Here is a 20589-nt window from a genome sequence, read left to right as displayed (position 1 = left end):
ACTACCCATTTATGTCAATCTATTTCCACACATCCTTGGCATTCAGCTGCCATTACCTGTAGCTGTGAAAGGCACTGTTAGCTGCTTGTTAGCAATTCATTATTGATATCTTCAGTCAGTTTTTACCACACCTTTTGCTCAGAAGCCACCCACAGCCAGGAGCAGCTGCTTGCCTGGCAGGATCTGGGATGCAGCACCAGGCAGGAGAACTGCACCCTTCACTGCTCCCCTCAGCTGGAGCCTTTCCCACATCCCCGCCTGGAGGAGAAATCAGCCTCTCCAGACCCTCTCAGCTAGGGAGGAGATGCAGTGCCAAATCTGCTGAATGTCTGAGGAGAGGTGGAAAAACCTGGCAGAAGTAGCAAGAAGACAAAGCCCGAGCATGGAGACAAGGGGGAGGAACAGAGCTCAATGATGCCCCGCAAGAGGGTGGCAAACAAAAATGGTGTGAAGGCAATACAAGGAGCAAAGGGGTAGAGAGCTCAAATACAGGTCCAAAGCAAGCAGTTGGGGAGGAAACTGGTTCAAGGAACTGGCAAGGAAGAAAGTGAGACAGAGGGGGGCAACAGGAAAAAACTACTTGGGACATTTGGAAAACATGACTCTCCACATCCCACATGGTTCCCGAAACTCCCCATTACTCTGCTGCCACCAAATACCTACCCCAAAATTCATGACCAGCCTTTTTCTCCTAGCAAGTCTACAGAGAGGATGAGACCCCCTGTATTTCCTACAGCAGAGTCTCCTGTAATGGAACTACATTTTTTGAGTCCTCTGCTGAATTATGATGCCAGAGGCTATGACTTCTGTCTTTACCTTGACCTGCTGTTCAAAAACTCTTTAAATTAAATAAAAAACCAAAAAAAGGAACAACATTAATGCAAAGACATCCCCAACATCCCTGCAAAACACTTCAGGTCAAAGACTCAAAACTCAAGTAAACCAGGTTTCTTTGTGACCATAATTCTGAATTCTGATACAGGGTTAATATTCAGACTGGAGAATTATATGTCACATTTACACCAGAAATTTTTCTTACTGAGTAGGTGTTTGAGGGTGGGGACAAAATAAGAAGCCACCTGAATATTTTCCAGAATTGGTACCAGAAAGTCATACTAACTTGCAAAAAACCCAAATTTTCATCAGAATTCATTTTCACTATGGAAACAATAACAGAAGATGTTATTTCAATCTGATGGCTTCACATCCCACACAATTTTGAACATTTTGACTGTTTGTACAAATAGCATCACATTAATTCCTTTCCTTTTTTTCCTGGAGTATTTACAGTAATGCAGAATTAATAAAGCAAGTGGAAAATCTTGGCAACAGAAGACTTTTGTATTCAGTGCTGACTTTCAAAATGGTAAGGAGAAAATCACCATCCTAGCTTTTCCCATTAAATTGTATACTGACAGGTACAAATATGCAACCACACTGAAACATTTATTCTCCCAAAATTAGCATTATTACTTTATTTTGTGATTCATTACAATCTGAAAATCCAATAGTCAAAAAAAATAAACTAGGCATAATGTTAAAGCATTTTACAAGCAAAATACTTTACTGTTTCCGTTTCAATTTGCATGGGGTGGGATAAGTGTATGGGTTAAAGAATAAAACATACAGAAGAACAATACCATAGAGTTCATCAAACTGCTCTGCAGAGTGTTACATTCCTGTGAGTGAACAGTACTTAAGCAGCAGTTTCTGTCAATGGAAAACCATACACTTCACCATAGACAGGGCTGCCTTCCCATGACCATGATGCATCATGATGGCTGCAAGCCACCGGTTTCTTTTCTTACATTGCAGGTCATTCTCCTTTAAAGAAATTATAGAGTTAAACAAGCCAGAATGCATCCATCTATGCTCATTTCTTCTCTACTTGAACAAAGGACAGTACGGAGAGAGGGAATTTTAAAAGTCAGCTTTTGAAACTGGTTATAGTAACCTCTGTCTCATATTTTTAGGCTCATGGAGCTAGCAAGCTTAGAGCTTCATCCACATATCTTTCTCTACTATTATCCAGGTAAAAAAACTGTACTTTTCACTTTGTAGAAACAAACTGCAAAGAGATCATGCTTCTTTCCCACTGTAGTCACATTTCTGTTCCTCCAACTGTATAAGTCTGGCTTTAAAATCTCACAAAACTAAAAAATAGTTGATCTAGGTTGTAATAAAAAAAAAGAATATTAAATACCTTTGGTAAAAATAGATATATTTAACAAGTTTAGAAAAGCAAATAGTTATATCGTCAAAAGGAGAGTATAAAAATGTACACGATAAAAAATAACAAACACACAAAAAAAATCATCAGCCATAGTAGTAAGAATAAAGGCACTGATCTTTTCAATGTTTGCTTCCTTAGCTCACATTATTGTCCAGTCTTCCTTCTAAAAGGCAGGAGCTTTACTAGAGCATATGGAAAAATCCAGTCCTTCCTACCAGCATTAGACAAATTAAATTTAATTCGGAAAAGGCAGTCTGTTTTAACCCAAGTTTATACAACAGAGAACACTTTGAATTAGGTACGTAGGAGTAGCTGAACACAAAGGTTTCAGGTGTTTTCAACCAGAGGCCAGATGTACTCGAGCTGTAGAAATGAGACAGCCAGCAGGATCAAGTCTCCATGATGTCAGCCTTCTAAATCTATTTTTTACTCCTAAATTATAAATCCATGTATTGCCAAGAAAATTGTGGGGAACAACAACAATACATATATTTTAAATCCCTCATTGATGCCTTTCTCCCATCCTTTCACTGGGCCTCCAAACAGAGCTGTCACACAACATATAATCCCGGTTTGGCTTCTCCTCTTTTTAGAGCTCACTGTAAAATCTTCGAGACGGAAGATCCCCAAAGCAAACAACTGAGATTACAGAAGGAGATAATGCACAAGCCCCATAATAGAATCAGCCATTGATTGAATGTGCTTTAAAAGAAAACAGCACAATTATATCATGTTTATCCTTCAGTATTCCTTTTGCACACACAGTCACACTCCTCGTGGTGTTCCAAGGGTACATCTGTCAATGATTTATGCAATCCTCGGACACCAATCCTTGGCTTCAGCTGAAGAACCTGAAGGAGAAGAAGCCAAGCATCAAGAAAACAGCAAGTGCTTCATCACACACCTAGACTATGAGCTAGATTGCACTGGAAACCCACTGGATGACAGGAAGCATATTAAAACTGAATTTCTTCATTAATTCCACCCACTCATTACTATTTTTGCTTTTACCTCAAGCCATTTACAAAATTGATTAAATCATGTTGAACGCGATTAAATCATGTTGCTTTGCCAGAGTCTTGCAATTTCAGAATTCCACTTAATTTTATTTAAGAGCAAACAGTAGAGTTAACCCAATTAGAAAATTCTATAATAAACAATTTTAGCTATAAATTTACAGCAACGGAAATGATCAAATATTTGTTTCTTCATAAAGCCAATATCTACCACTAGAAAAAGAATGAAAGGTACGGCTGTGATGCGTCTGAACTGCACTAGTAAATACCTCAGAAATTAATAGTTACACAGAAAAGTATATTAATAAGAAAGATTTTACCTTTTTCAATGTAATACCTAATTAAAATGCTAAAAAATTATTTACTAAAAGTGCAATACATAAAATATTAAAATATTAATGGCGGTGCATCCATTTTATTAAAAATAAATGCCCTGATTGGCTTTCAGCGTTTCCAAACATGCAAATGTAAGAGCAGTGCATACCTCGTGGTATTTTTTGGTGACTTTAGTTGGCACGCACTGGCACTCGTTGCAGCTCTGCTGACAGCAGGCACAGTTTCCCCCGCAGCGCTTCACCAGCAGACACAGCGGCCAGAAGATGGTGTCCGTTCTCTTGAGCTCCTCGCGCAGCGACACCGAGAAGTTGCGCGGGGTGCAGCTGTACAGCCGCGCCTCCTCCTTCAGGAGGTTCAGATCCACCACTGCAAACAGACAGAGAAAACTGTGCTCATCTCATCTGCAATCCAAGCTCCCTCCTGGCAGATCACCTTCCGCGGTGCAGAACCCGTGGGGAGGGTTCACGTTTGTGTAGGTTCAGCACAGTTCCATGAACACCATGAAACTCAAATGGAATGATCGCTGCACAGTGATAGTCACCCATTATTTTATAACTCTGGCAAAGCTGGTTCCATTTAAAGCAAGATTTGGCTGCTATGTTCCAGTACATGTTTTATCAAATCAACCTTAATGGAAGTCACTTTGTTCACACCAATACTCTGAGCTCCAGTGTTGCTATTCTACGGTCATTTTGTATTTGGAGAAACACACACAGAGCTATTTAGAATCCTGCAAATTTCAAAGAGATTTTCAATTCACTTGCAATAAAGCATTCAAACTTCTTGTTGCAATTTCAATTATTGCTTCTTTGCTGGGGCATTGTAATTATAAGAAGAATGAAACCATTCATATCTAAGCAGAAGTCACTTTCATGGACTAAGAACTTCAAGGAGTTGTCACCATCAGGGAATTCTGCACAGAATAAATAACTGTGCAAGACTGTATATCTATGTAACTATTAGTAGGTTCCATTTTCTCCTCCCTCTCCACAGCAGCATATATAAGAATTTCTGTTGTTCAACTAGGTTTCATTTTCTCTTGATGTGTCTTAAATAAAAGTTCCTCCTTGTAAGCAACTAACTTGAAGTGCAGGTTAAGCATATTAATATTTGGCATCAGTTTCCCTATAAACTGGTTCCACTGTATCATACTAAAGTTTCACTATGCCAATGGTTGAACAGCAAGGTTCATGAAAAGATCTAAAAGAACAAGCTCCTTTATGTTCATCTTAGCTGCATAGTCAAGAGCTAACAAGCCTTGAAATAACCAATTGAAATTGGGAAAAAAAATAATAAGACTGTGGGGAAAAAACAGTGAGAAGCAATGGAAATTGAATTTATTTTAGAAAAGTCAGACTATAGTGATCCTGATCTAGGATCTTTTGTCTGAATTGTTTTTCTCCACACCCACCATTAAGGAACAGAAGTGATGTCTAATTCACAGGGATACTACTCTCTCTAGCAAAAAACCAAAAGATAAAGAGAAAATGAAAACCCTATGATAACATGACTATTGAGATGAGTGAAACAGAGGCCCCGAATAAAGTGACAAAGACATTTAACCAACTGGTCTTAAGCTAAATCAAGAGAAAATTGGGGGGGGGGGGGGGGGGGGGTTTGAAAGAACCCCAGTGCATTAATATAGCTTAAAAAATACTTTAATGTCATCTATTCATGAATAAAAATAAATAAAATAAAGCTAAAATAAGTTTCTGATCTGAATCACCCTCTAGAGAAATATCTTTTTTTCTCTCTACTGTGTAAAGAGCCTTAAGAGGTCATCAAGAAGAACTTCAGCCTATCAAGGCAAGATAATTCCTCCTAATTCTATTTAAACACATGAGACATTAAAAAAATTTGGAAGCTGGATTTCTTTAGCAGAAATGCTCAGTGGTACTCTCCAAGGAGCAGATCTTTGGGAAGGAATTTCAATCCATCTTCCTTCATTTCTTTTGCAGGCATATCCACATACTGGCATCCATAAGTAAGGATTTATTGTTGTGAAAGGTCAGTTAAACACATTGAAGCCTTCTCTTTGCTTGCACACGCAGTGAATGCCAAGCTGGGGAACTTCATTCCATCACTATCAGGTTAACATAGGCTCCTAAATAAACAAACTGAATTTTAAGAGGGAGGAGTGTGTAATAGCTCCAATAGCGTTACTGATAGGACACCAGCCTGCCTCCCACACTGCAAGAGCATTCCTTGGAGAAAGTTGAGGAGAGAGCAGAGGAAAAGAGAGACAAAACTTCCAGGGGAGAAATTCACTGTGAAAAACCAGAAATTATTTAAGCCCTTCTGATCAGCTAATAGCTCTAGGCTGAGTCACTTAAAAGGTGGATGTGTCTACCTCCATTAATCAAAGACTGCAGACAGGAATGGAGTATTTCTTTCTTCTGTAGTGTTTTCAAACATGTAATAAGTGAGCTGTCTGAATGAGGATAAAATGCCTGAAGCACACTGTGAAAAGTGCTAGTTCTGCTAGTACTTTCTCCTGGAAGATTGTTTCTGCAGAGACCGATATGCTTGGTGCAGTGAATTTGAAGGAGCTAATCTTACATGCTGCTCAGCCCTGCACCATGGGATATTGAAAGTGAAAGTGGGCACTGACACCCCCTCCAGCAGGCCCACGTAGCAGTGGGAGAGAGATTCTTGTGTGGTGATGTCCTTCTCCATTGCCTTCTGGCAGCAGCAGAGGAATGCATCAATTTCCCTACCTACAGCTAGCTGTACTTATAGAGAAAAGCGCAATGTGCTAAAATAAACAGCATGGTACTCACTTTGTCACAAAAAGAAATGAATTTGAACTCAACCCCTCAGACCTGCAGACATTAATTTTAAAAGGGTTCTTTTGGAGAACACACAGTCAGCTCTTAGCAGATATCTTTCAGGGTTCTGTACTGTTACAACAGGCTTCAGGAGAGATGAACAAACGTCATGTTTGATTTCCAAGCTTTAAAATGTACTAAGGTATACTGCTATAATACCTCACAATGAACCCTTGCCCTATCTTATGTAATTCAATTTCATTAAAAGGTCTGTGGCAAATTTATCTAGTGCTTATATAATCACTTCTTTGAAGTGTGTGAATGAAGCTGTTATTTTTTCAAAGAGTAGCTGTCTATTCAAAATTTATTTTAACACACTGTGGGCACGAAACTAGATGAGAGAATGTATATATTCCCTTAAAAGTGTTTACTTAACCACAATAAAAGGTTATGTGGATTTCCCAAGTGCACTGAGTTACAGTACCTGTTCTAATGTGAACATTTAAACACTCCTTCAACTTGGCTTCCACTCATGTATCATGTTTGACACTATGACACAACAGTCAAGGTTCTTCTGTCTAGCACTAGCTCAGGAGGAGTGAAGGCTCTGCAGTAGCACATAAATGCAAAACACTAAAAAATAAATGAAGGATAAAAAATCTAGATGCAGGTAGGCTTACAGTAAAGTGCATTTCAAAAGCATGCCAACACTGGCACACACAACTGAACTAATCCATGTTCACAGCAGCCTGAAATTAATTGTGTTATGCAACTGGCAATGCAATTTTCTGGCATCTTCTGGATGTGTATTGAGTACCACAGGGAAACTTCTTTCCCAAAACATTTTTCCAGCTGGATACTGCTCTCAAAGTCAATGAAACAAATTAAATTCCTGTTGGGGCACTTGTGTGTGAGCACAGATAGCGGCAGAATGGTTTCATTCCTAAGCACTTTGGAGATGTTCCTGGGAATGTAAGTTTCTTACTGGCTTCTACAATAGGAGCTGTTACAAAATCTCAAGGAACAAGTGGGGTATAAATAAAAAAAAAAAGTGACACAACTGTACAAAACCCTCAACTGCTAAGGACTACGCTTTCACTGGGACTATTTTTCCCTCCTTAAGGAGATTTCAGAATATGATCTAAAGATTACATATAGATTTCAGTGGGAAGTGATGGGATATATTTTGCTGTGCAAAAAAATTATTTTATTTTTATGCATATTTAATAGTATAAGAGAATCTATGACTATATTTCGACATCAAAGCCTCTGAACTTGGTCTTCTTTTCTGACTAGAAGTTTTTGGAAGCATTTTATCCAGAGAGAACATCAGAGACGGAAGTTCTCTGGAATTTAGGTTGTCTAAATATAGTTTTTCATACCAATTATTATGTAGGACTAGAGGATATTTCTCTACATAAAGTAAGATACACTTTTAATAACTTGTTTATGATAATAGGACAGTAATTCAGTTTTTACACTGAAACACTGTAAACATGAAACTGATCTAATCATGAATCAAAGAGTTTAAATGAAACAAAAATTTTGAGGATATGTCCTTCTCACAAACATGTCTTAAAAAGGTTTTGAAATACAGCAAACATGCTGCTTGAGAGAATAACATGGGAAAAAATAAAAAAGAAGAAAAAGGTTTTGCTTTTCCTATCTATTGAATAGTTCTATGGCATTTCAACTGGACATATTTTCCATCTCAGGCTATTCTATTACAGACTCAGTAATGCAGTCTGAGGGTGGTCTCTAAGACAAATGTGGCAATACCATGATATGTTTATTCAGTGAAAAAATCTATTTCAGCATCTAATTAGAAGTATTTAAAAGATTTACGCTGATAGTTTCCTTCTAAGTTATGTCTTGCAGGGAGTTTCTTTTGTCAATACAGATGTTATCCAACACCTGCATTTTGTTTTTCTCCCACTTACTGTGAGCTTATGGCATGCATTTGGCAAATACTAAATCTCTAATTAAGGAAGTGTTAAATGACTATCTGAGAGGTTTTAAAGATGTTTCCTCCTCTTTGGCTCATAATTTAGCTGCTCTATGCACAGCTATAGCAATATGGATAGCGCACAAAGGCTGATTTCTGGGCTCTGATCTAACAATAAATTGCCAAACCCTTAAATTTGAGCTATGCAAAGTTCTACTTCCTCCCTTTTCTTGCTGATCAGATGATAACCTTCTACTTTACCCCCACCAACAGGGAAGTCTGTTCAGTTATGCTCATATGTTTTTATTTTCATGCTGTATGGTGGGCAAGTGTACTGCCTTCACGCTATCCATGTTTACCCATAAACATGAAATAGCGGGTAGCATCTGGAGGGGATGTGGCAGGAAATTCAGGAGTGTCAGATGTAGAAGGAAGAAAATGAATAGCTGATCAATAGATCTACAAATTTTGAAAACACAGTCTACTTTACTTCTGATGAAGTTGACAACTGCACGATCAACCCAGACATGGACACATGGTATTCCCTAAGGTGTCGTCAAAGAGAAACATTTCGGTATTGCTCTCAATTCATTTCACGTAGAGACTGGCAACATTTTAGGGAAATAAACAATCACTCACATAATACCGAAAATATAAGATATTACCTACCTCAAATTAAAATAAAGTTTTTGCCCTCCATAAAAAAAGAAACCCACAAATTTCAAATGTGTTACTCCATCAAGATGCCCTGCTACTTTAGGGAAATAAAGATCTCCCAGGTTCCCTACAGGAAAGTGCTGTGTTTGCTTTTTTTTTAAATTCCACTTTGCTGCCCTATCCTGCTAAATTCCTTTTAGTTTTGAGTTTAGCTATTGCCCTTTTTCAAATAATACAATGGTGAGGGCGGTGAATAAAAATGGAACCTGCTCTCTTTCTAACGTATTCCTTTCTTCGAACCAAAAATCAAGGTGAAGAACGCTCTTAATTATTTGTCAAGAAATCATACCCACAGCAAGCTGCAAAGCCAGACAGAAGACTAAATTACCTCTTGACTTCCTCCCATGAATGTATGCTTTCCCAAGCAGCTGCCACGTTGGCCTGTACAAATCTTCCAAGTCCAGCTGCCACCGCTCAGGTTCGAGATAGCGGATAAGGTCTTCCACGGTGCTGAACCCAGCCACGGCGTTGTTTAACACATCCAAGGGCAAGGCTGATGGGGGCAGCAGGGATGGGCTGGGGGCTTCTGTGTGGTGCTGCAAGCAAACCCAAGAGAAGAGCACCAGTCAGAGGGTTCTGGCTCTGACAAAGTGCGGTACTTTACCCAGTTACATAGCTGGGAAAGTTGGTAAGTGGATAGCTTGTTTCCAAAGTACAGTTTATCTAATAAGACAAACGACAAGAGTCAAAAAGCACCTAATTATTCTTTAGCAATAATTGTAAACAAACCTCCACTGCAGAGTTTGCCTACTTCTTATATTTCCTGTCTTGCAGCCAGCATGCCACTACACCTGCTGTCCTTTGAACATGTTCACTGAGTGACAGATGGGACTTCAGAAACAGAATAAAGGGTGATTTAAAAATATGGCCCCATTTACAGGCATTTCCCAAACCCCTCTAGAAATCTGAAACATTTCACATTCTGCCTCTCCTCAGAAAGTTAGTCACAATCTTTGCCTTCTTGTCCTTCAATGCAAAACATTAACATACCCCAGTACAAAGACAGCAAATATTCTTGCTCTCATCCATAAATAAAAAAAAAGTTATGTTTAATACAGTGCTAAGAATTGTGTTTCTGGTTAAACAATAATGAACAGTGTATTAACAACATCTGGCATAACTAAAATTATTTCTCCCTTACAAAGAGAAAATAAATGTCCCAAATGAAATCAAAAGTATTTAAACATTGAAATTGAGCCCTGACAAAGTACTCTACCACAGCACAAATCTCACTGACAAGCTCAGTGGACAGGAATACTTAGTCACAGACAATTCAGGCGAAGTGAGGCATCTGTTTCTGTTCACTCTACAATCTGTTTTAAAATTATGCATTGATTTATATTTTCAAAACAATAAAAAATGGCAGGAAGGTAAGCCTTGGGAGAAAGCTGCTTCTGAGGCACCTGAAGTTTAGACTTTGGGCTTTTCTGTATGCAGACATTACTACAGACATTATGTCCACAGTAATGCACCAGAGCAATTCATCTGGATCATGTAAGAAAGATGAAGAAAAATTTGAACACGCTGCTGATTTAGGGGATGGAGAGGACAAGAATATGTGTTTATATAGATATCTATATTTAAAAATCTTCATACCACTTAGTGTCAAAATGGCACTGTCAGTACCGTAATGTGAACTGTGTATATACTATAATCTTTCCCATCTATAATGTCAGGTCAATGGTAGAGTAGTCATTTTCCTTTTCAAAATGATCAGAGAAATTGATGAGAAATGTAACAGTTATGCTGGAAAAGAAGATTTAGTGCAACACTCAGCAGAAGTTTCCTAAAATATATACTCGTGTGGTAGCTGCACCCCATACCAATAACAATAATTTATTTTCTGTCCTCTAAATTCTATTAAATATGCAGTTTTGGTTTCAGTTAAATGCGTGGTTGAAAGAGCAGCAAATGGGAGTAACCACCATGGCCCTCCTATTTTTTGCTTGAAGGCTTTCTCTACAACTTCAAGAAATGCAGCCACCAGAAGGATTTGTGCTGCTTTTTAACTGGAAGTCTTGCAAAAATAATACAAAACATAGATTAAGTGTTCTGCTACTGTTACTTTTACAATATTCTCATCTTGCTAATCATTTCCATTAGAGTTGGTGAAACAGTTGTTTCCCATCCTGGATGAATGTGATTTTCAAAATATTAAAATATTTCCTCTTCTCTTTGCTCTATTGCCTGCATTAGAAATAGTAATGTGTTTATCCATCTATTCCATTATGAAAATAAAGCAACAGATTCTGGTCTATAACTTAAATAGTTGCTCTTAGCAAAATATGTTACTTAGCAAGGTTCAGAAGAGTGCTGTGACATTGCAATTCAGATGGTCAGAAAAATAAACATTCTAAAATTTTTCTTCCTGTTTTTCTCCGCAATACTGTAAGAGCCACATTTCCTGGTTTGAAGGTGCAAGGTTTTACTAACATGGAAAACAAAATCAATGGTGGAACTAATAACTGAAGTAAAAAAACAAATTCTTCTATTTTATTTTCAGCTGAAGATTTACTTCAGTGTCTTACTTCTGCTAGGATTTTTGTTGCCAGAGAAACAGGTGGATTCTAGAAGAAAATGTATTGATCTAGAATCTATGTCCATATTTACAACTTACAACATCCACACTAAACAATACATACACAGCAAGTAATCCATCAGTTTATGGCATTCTGGATTCAATAGGCATGAGTTAAACTGTTGTGAGGATATGGTGAATCACTGCACTTAATGGGAACACAATTAAAATTGCCATCACTTTTTAGTCATTCTCATAGCAACCAAAAACAAAGTATTTGAAACAGCAAAATCATACAGCTTTTGATGTTTTAGAATAAAGTCATTAGGATCTCAGGATTAAGAGTCTTTTTCCCAATGATCTTTAATGTTAGTCAATTTATATAACAGTTAAAATGTACCAAAGATTAAAATTATTGATATCATAGAGATGTATATTGAATTTGTGACCTAATAACCTTTATGAAATTTCAATTCAATAAACTGTTCAAGATAAATGGTACTTCTAAATATACTTTACATTGGTTTTACTTGTTAGTGGATACTAATTACTTTATAATTTAAATCTTTTTGACAGAATATCCAGGGCAGCATAAGTGACTAAACTCCTTCCAGTGACTAAAACTATATGGAATTCTGTACAATTTATAATTTCACTTGACTTTCTCAAAGTTTGCCATCTATAGGCAGATGCACATTACATATGCAATAAGGTGTTACTCGCAGAGCAGAAAGCAGAAATTACTTGATGCAAGAAATTAAAACTTGACTTTGTGGATGGTACACACCTTTTAGAACAAGCCAATGTGGAACTCCAGCACGATTCTGAAAAGCAACATCATAGCTGCAACTCAGTAATGCTGAAATGCTTCTTACCTGAAACTTTCAGTCACTTTATAGTAAATCTATCACTCCTGCTGCAATTTAATCTGTATTTCTCTAGGCAGTCCCACCTGGATGCCCCACTCCACCTGCATGGCTGACACTCACTGGTGATCTCAAGGCACTCCCTGTGCTGTGCCATGGCACCAGCAGCCAGTGGGTGTCAGAGAGAGCAATGCCATTTCACAGCAGAGTGGTGCTGGGAAAGCCTCCCAGCAGGACCACCAATGATCTCTGGCTGTTTTGCTGCTCAGCATTGATGGAGATAATGAAGCAGCCATCTGTCAAGTGGACATTTATTCTATAGATGGCATCACCTAATTTACTCCACAGAAATTTCTCATGTCTCCCCTAACAGGTCACCTAAAAATAATCAACATTTGATTTAACATATATTTATTTATCTGACTGGGGAGATAGAACCCAAGACTGCAGACACTTCTGCTGTCCAAATATAGCATCTATCCAAAATATCTTTCCTGATGGAAACCATTTTCTGAGAAGTGATGTTCTCCACACACTGCTGTAATAAATACTAATTGACAGTAAACACTTATTCTGTCATAGCAACACATTCTCAACTCATGCCAATGTTTTAGGTTTGAGATCACCTTTCTTATTTTTTTTTCCCTGAGCATGAATAATTTCTGTCAAGATAGATTTGACAAATGCATCAAGTTCTCTATATGACTCCTGTAGTAAAAAAAAACCAACGTGCTGTGGTTTGTTTCTGTTTTTCTGCCCAGGAAACAATTGCAAATTGCTTTAATAAGCATAAATATGCTTAGAACGAAGATAGAGACAAACAGTTGCATATTTACTGTTAGTTAAAGTGATTCAGGATGAAAACCAGAGCAGAAATCATTGAACTTCTGCTGGCCTGTACAACAGCCAAGAATGACAATTGGTGTTGGATCAAACAGAATTTTCTTCAGGTTTGTTTATATTGTATTTCTGTACATGCACTTAGCTCTATCAAAACAAATACCACACAGAAATCCCCAAATTGTTTACAAACATACAAGACAGGCCAGCAGATCAGTTTAGGCAACAGTTAAAGATATAGGCTTGGGAAAAAGGATGGAAATAATACAGACTAATGTCACAGGACCATCCAACCCAGAACATCACACATAACAGTGCCCCAGAAAAAATTTAGGGACCAAAATGCATCTTAGGTTGCTCACAATGTTAGTTGTGCCCTATTAAAGGAATCAAAATTACTCCATCTAGCCTCTTTCTCAAAGGGAAAAAGAGTAGGACACTATTGTAAGTAGAATAAGAAGTCAACCCTCACTGAAGCAGCAGATTTGAACAAAAGCTTCAACAAACAAATTTAAAATTATCTAGTTGAAGTTAAAGTCTAAAATATTATTTAGTATGCAGCCTAACATGAAGACCTATGATTAATTTCTTGTTCTGACACATATTTCTTGTGTTATCTGAGCACAGTATTTAGGTCAAATTTTCATCATGTAAAGCATCTGAGGGTAGTATCTCCTTGCTATGCCAGCATGATTGTGTATGTGGCTGAACAATAAACAAGAGGCAAACTTCTGAAAAAGAAGAATATACCTGCAACAGCAAAGCCATCACAACTGAAAACACAGCAGCTGCTAACACAAAAACAGTTTTAGATTCACTCTGGCACCAGGAATTTCACAGCATACAGGTTTGTAACCTTATCAAATTTGTAAAATGAACATAAAGGCAATTCCTTGACCTCACAAATTCGGTGAGAGGATGAATACAACCAATTTTTGTTAGATAGTCATTATTGGTTTACCTGAAGAATACAGAAGTGTATTAGACAGATAGCAGGTATAAATTTGGATATGAGACTGGATATTAGAACCTTTCCTGTTTGCCACTCACTCTCTGTTCTTTGCTTGCACTGTACCTATTCCAAGGATAAACAACTCAGAACACAACAGCACTGACCTACAATCTAGACAAGGTCAGCTCTTAATAGGTCTATTATGACCTAAGAAAAGCCTTTCTTTTGCTCCTGGTTCTCAGGATAAGGGTAACACACCAAAGGTACCAACACCACCCTCTGCCAGTTAAAGAAGAGGCAAAAAATAGCAATGTTAGGTTGCTGCCACCAGGAGTAAGGAATTTCATGTTTAATAACGCAAGCACTAAGTTAAGACTGGAAAAACAAAAACAAGTGAGTCAAATACTTGGCATGACAGGACACTTACAAGTACTGAATACTATGTCTAAAATAATTACCTCCCCACAAAAAAAATCCCCACTTTTTCTTTTTGCTTTCTTGGCTTGAAGAAAATATTGTCAAGCAGTTTCTGAGTTATGACCCATTCATCAGTTGACTCAGTTCACAGAAAATAATAAACATCAAAGTAGTTTAATCAAACTAGAAGGGACTCTAAAAAAGCCTCAAAGGAACCTAGTCTCCCCTGAAACACAACTAGGATCAGTAATTTGAAAGAAATAACATATTTCTCTTAATGAAATATTTGTAGATTTTGTAGGGTTTTTTTAAAAAATTATTATACAGGAACATTCCAAGTCCTGCTCAGATTTAAAGATATGCTTTTGAAAGTTATCGTACATGCACATTCTTGTAACACACACTCAAGAACCTGTTTTCTTCCTTCATAATCACAGGTAACCCTCCTTCTAGCATCATTAGAATCTCTGAGAGAAAGCAGATCTCCAACTCTTTCGAGTTTGCCCTGAGGATACAAATTTCTTCACATAACAATAGCTCTTTGTTTTCTCCCAGGAGTACATGCAGTAATAGGTGTGAAGAGCCTCTAGAAATCCTGACCTGCCTGAAAAAGCACACACTTTTACTTGATTGCACCTATGCAGTACAAAAGAAAAAGCACTAGTGAAAGTCTCTCATTTATAAAGACATCTTCTCTGTGCCACATTAATGTGCATTGCTAAGAAAGTGTTAGTCCTGTTCAAGTTTCAAGGCAGAAGGAAGTAATGTGTAGCTGGGCCTGTGTGCAAATACCCAAGCAGAGAAATCAAGCTCCAGAATCCTCTTCTTATGCCTTATGCAAAAGAAATGAAAAAAAAAAAAAAAAAAAAAAAGCCACAGATAATTTAGGCTGCCAAATCCAGGAATAAGGTGAGGATGTTTACTGCACATGGTACAGATGGAAGTCAGGAAGGCTGCCACAGCTCCCATCCACTGCAGCACCTTTTTTTGCTTTGGATAAAGTGACTGTCACAGCATCATGGATGGCTGCATGAGAGAGAGATCACCCTGGAGATGCTGAGCAGGTAGGGCTGGTGAAACAAGCTCCAGTGGCACTGAGTTAAACATCCTTCTCTCCCAGCTGGCCTCCTTCCAGGGGTGCAACCTCTGCCAGGCAAGTGACACACAGGTAAGGGGGTACCAGCCCTCCTCATTTTAACGCTTCTGAAAATGAGAACCAGACTGCAGGATGACAGCACCCCACCCCTCTTTCCTGGGCCTCCAGCTCTCTGCCTTTCACAGGCTCCCCAGATTTTCTGTTCCTATAGAGTGCTACAACCTATTATCAAAAGCTTGTCCAGGCTCTCTTTGTGTGCATGCAGGGTTTTCCTTTCATCTCACTGAGGACCTAATTTGCTGAGTATCCAGGCCTGCCCTTGCATCAATTTACATCTTAAAGCCAGAGATGAGAAGGCTTTCCAAGCTCTACATCCATATTTTTGCTACTGCATTTTGGTGATTGCGTTCCCAATATGTGTAACCTCTACTCTCCATAACCACCTACAGGAGGAACATCACAGAGATGTCTAGGGAAAATGAACACCTTTGAGCCTTTCTGGTTTTGCCTGAAACAGGTGGGAATAAAAGAATAAAGATGTGCAAAAGTAGCATTGGATAAAAGTCTTACAGCTTAACTAACAGCATAACATTACCTCAGGCTAAACTTCTGAGACAAAATGTATTTTGAAAATGTTTAAATATTTCCCTAAATAGAGTTTCTGTGCACTTCACAGAGAAGGCCTGGAATTCTAATTGTGCTGCAAACAACTGCAAGATGCTCCCAAGGAAGCTAGCAGCGTGGAAATAGCACAGGATGTCACTAATCATCAGCGTTCCTCTGGCAAATTGCAGCTTTTTGCCTGAAGTCTATGCACACTGACACCTTTTGAAATAGACAGTACAGGTGTGAGAGACAGAGCTGACACATTTAGAGCTAGCTCATTAACTCTCAGAGGATGCCATCAATTGCAATAATCTCTGGAACCTATTTTCAAAAAACCTTTATGGATTGGTTAGTTGTCATAAATATATATAAACAAGTATATGTACTTTAATGGTTGTGTTTATATATGCATAAAATACAGTTTGATTTTTCTGTGATCACATGTATCAGCAATAAATCACACTTATTCATTTTAAAGGCAAAAAGCAGAAAACTGATGCCTAGCCCTGTATTGTATGGGAGAACTTATTGTCAATGCACTTCATCATGATAGTGTTAGAGGTTTCTATTCCTAGGAGACATATACACAGACACAACTATATTTCTTGGATGCAGTTGCATTGATTTTTTTTCAGTGCATCTGTTAAGTCTCACTGAAGCAGCACATGCTAGCTACTTCATGAGTATTTCATAGGCACTACAAAACTACCTGCCTCTCCTTTACTGTAAGTATCTGTTTTTTTACAAAATGACCCAGTGATTCTTGTACTCTTTTGGGTAAGAAGTTTCATTCACTGATTTATTCTTTCAGCTAATTAAGGAGCGAAGAATTGTATAAACAACTCTGCTTGAAAGCTGTGTTGTCAACATCTTGGTCAGCTGCAGAGATCTCAAGCCATGAAGCATACAACCCCTGCAAGCCCCAGAATCCAGAAAGCTGGCAGATTCAGCCAGATACCTGCAATGGAAATCAAATTCTGATGCCTTTTTTTCTACCTTTCTAATTGGTTTTTAATTGCATTTGCCTGCATGAGGAATCTGTGGACATGGTAGTGAACAGGATTCTAGATAGAAGACTCAAAGAAATGTGAGACATCTCTCGACTTGGACACATTCGACTCAGTAGGCAAAGAGCCAGCCTGACTATTCTGAAAGCAGAACCTGATGAAGTTGAAATTCACTGGGCTGAACAGGAAGCATTTAAAAGCAAACAGCCTGTGATAATCATATAGAACAAGTTATGGCATAGATTATCTCCAAGACAAGAAACTTCAAAGTCAAATCAGTATGTCAGTTTGAATCTCAAGTTACTTCCTGAAATAATTTGTCTTTTTTTATCATTTTCAATTTACTGTAGATATACAAACTAATTTTAGGTTGATTATCCCAGAGCCAGGGTTTCTATTAAGCATACTTGTGGCAGAACAACATATAAACCATAACTACTTCCAAAATCTTAATTTTTAGTGAGAACTCTCTGCTTTTTTATACATTTCTCTCTTTTAAATGATCCTTTAAAAGAAAATTTAGAGTGAGCTTTCCCCTACCACACAACTATATATATATATGCCATAAGAAAAAGACTACATTTGTATCCTAGTAACAACTGCTAAATATTTTGATTTCTGAATCTCAGAGTAACTTTCATTATAACATTTTCAAAACAAATTCATGAAATGCATTCAAAACTATCTGGCTTTTCCCATGTCCCATGCATGAGCACATGGGAGGATTATAACTGCAGCTTTAAAAAGCTATAACCCAGTAGATCATGTTATGTCTTGTACAATTTAAATGTACAATAAAAATATTTAGTCTAATTCAGACCATGGACAATACTAACATCTAGATACACATTTAAAGGGTATGAAGTGCGTTGTGTGTTTATATAGATAAAGTACCTGCTGAAAATGACTGAAAGTAGACTGCATATAGGCAAAATGAAGTACCAAAATAATTTACTGAAGTATAGTTTCTCTCATCACAATCTCATAAAATCTTTCTTTGGAGAAAGATCCTGTCATGTGCTTGCAGCAAGGTGCTAAAACAGGCAAATCCCCCAGCATCTGAGAAATCATAACCTTCATGTCTGATAGCATTTTCTTTTTTATATTCACAGGACTGTCCTAAACAAATTAGCAGCTGCAGTGAATCCTTACAATGTGTGGAACGTGTGAGGAAACGTGCAGGACAGGTGGTCAGCTATTCACATCTCATGGGACTGCTGCAGGTTAAGTTTTGGAAACGCGAAATATTTTCCTAAGTAGTTACTCTGTCCGCCCTGTCTTAGTGCTTTCCTTTCAACTCTCCCTTATTAACTACTCATCACACATTTAAGAACATTCAAAGTTTATTCCCTGCTTAATCTAGCTCATTGTAAAGAGATCGTTGCAGTCTTGTACCCATTTGCAGGGCAGGACTCTCTATTGATTGCTTGCTGACTTTTCGAAAGAATGGGATATTTTCTCCTCATACTGCTCTCACTGAGGAGTTAAAGTAGAACTCCACAGAGACCCTTCAAAAACTACATCAATATTTCATTGCTTGATGACTTACTGAATATACCCACAATTACCTTTTTATGTTTCAACCCCAAGCTCTTAAGGTAGCTTCATTTTTGTTTTGTGCTTGAACTGACCTTGTGATTAAAGCAGTAGGGTATTTAATGACTGTTTTAAATAGTAGTGACATCACTTTGCACTAAAATATTCCTTCATGGACATTCAAATGCATGAGTTGACAGCTAAATAAGAAGTGTTTTTTTCCAAATGCTGCTATAAATAAACCCTTTACCTTCATTGCTGCCATGATCTAGCTGAACAGTTAGAACATCGGCTGGACTAGATGATCTTATAGGTCTCTTCCAGTCTTGAAAATTCTGTGATTCTGTGATTTTGTGAATATAAAGTCAAATGTAATTTTCTAGGTTGTCCTGTTCTGATTAATGTTGTATTATGCCTGCAATTCCCTTCTAGAAGGGAAACCTTATCAAGATTTATATATCAAATACTGAGAACAAGAAAGAGAATATCTCTTCTCGATATTCATAATGATATCCTTATATCTTTTCTACATTTTATATTTATTGTACAGAGACTATGGCTCCAAGATTTAGCTGAACTTTAGCAGAATAGGATTCTACCACAGCTTAGCTTCTTTCCCTGACACTTGGATAAAATGCAAGTCCAGTATACATACCTGAAGGCTGAATTGTGGAACCTGAATTTTGCTTACAATATGAAATTATCATCCAAAAGGAGGAATAACACTGTAGTTGAACTGACAGCAAATAAAGTGCCCAAGTGAATCAATGCAAAATGAGATTCCTGCAATCAGATGGCAGTGAGCCATAGTCTTATGTAGTCTAAGATGTAGTCTTATGAATGTTTGCTCAGATCTTAATGCAAATGGGGTTACTGTGACTATTAATCCCTACATTTATAGACACACCTAAAATTCAAGCAGGAAAAAGTTGTGGTTGCTATATTTATGATTTACAGTAGCATTTTTTTTAAATTTTCTGCACAAAAAGCTCTAGTTTAATTGACTGACAGTAGTTGATAAGGAATAAACAGCCAACATAAGTGCAGCTGTTCTGAATAGAAAAAGGGTTTTGTACATTCTTCTGTGACAGGGGATATGGCCAGCCATGGTTATAGGGCACCATGTCTGCAGACGTTTTTTAAAATTACTCATTTTACTCAAAACACATATAACAGCTTAATCAAATTAAACAACAGTAAGTGTTTGGAGTCAGTGAATGAACTGCTCTTTAAGGTCCCTCTAGGAACTTCCTCACTGGAAATGCATAGGTGTTCTTAATAAAATGTTTACTTATCCCAGTATGCTCACAGGAGTTTCATAAACATTAAACACCAGGAATGAGTGTTTGTTACAACTGGAAAGTGTATTTGTGAAAGACAATGAAAATTACTTCTACAGTGAAGACTACTTTAATTTGATCCTTCAGTATACACGTTAAATTGCATTCCACAACAGCTTTCTGTTCATTTCATATCACAATAAAATGAACACACCCAACATTCCTGTACAGCAGACGTTGCAAATCAGAGCTTGTCCTGCCTTGAAGGTAAAAAGTCCTTGAACAAAGCCTTACTTTGCAGGGAAAGAACCTCATCTCTGTCCTAATATATCCATTCTTAGTGTCATCAAATATTTCATGTTACCTCATTATACTTTGATATGTATTACACAAGTAGAGTAATGTGATTGCACAACAAATAAAGTCAAGATTAATTGGGATAGCATGCTTAATAAG

General features: G+C 37.6%; 1 protein-coding gene across 1 annotated transcript in view; it reads right to left on the bottom strand.

Annotated features, from left to right (window-relative positions):
* Nucleotides 1-1445: 1445 nt before the first annotated feature.
* PDGFC (platelet derived growth factor C) overlaps nucleotides 1446-20589 on the bottom strand; it is a 122217-nt gene continuing 103073 nt past the window's right edge. The window contains exons 4-6 of the mRNA XM_063156316.1: nucleotides 9344-9551; nucleotides 3734-3951; nucleotides 1446-3084 (exon numbers count right to left, since the gene is read on the bottom strand). Coding sequence (XP_063012386.1) covers nucleotides 2968-3084; nucleotides 3734-3951; nucleotides 9344-9551 — 543 coding nt within the window. The 3' untranslated portion in view covers nucleotides 1446-2967. The remainder of the gene's footprint in view (nucleotides 3085-3733; nucleotides 3952-9343; nucleotides 9552-20589) is intronic.

This window comes from Melospiza melodia, chromosome 5 (genome assembly GCF_035770615.1).
Source record: "Melospiza melodia melodia isolate bMelMel2 chromosome 5, bMelMel2.pri, whole genome shotgun sequence".
Classification (NCBI taxonomy): domain Eukaryota; kingdom Metazoa; phylum Chordata; class Aves; order Passeriformes; family Passerellidae; genus Melospiza; species Melospiza melodia.
The sequence above is the reverse complement of the archived record's forward strand: the minus strand, read 5'-3'. Positions and strand labels throughout refer to the sequence as shown.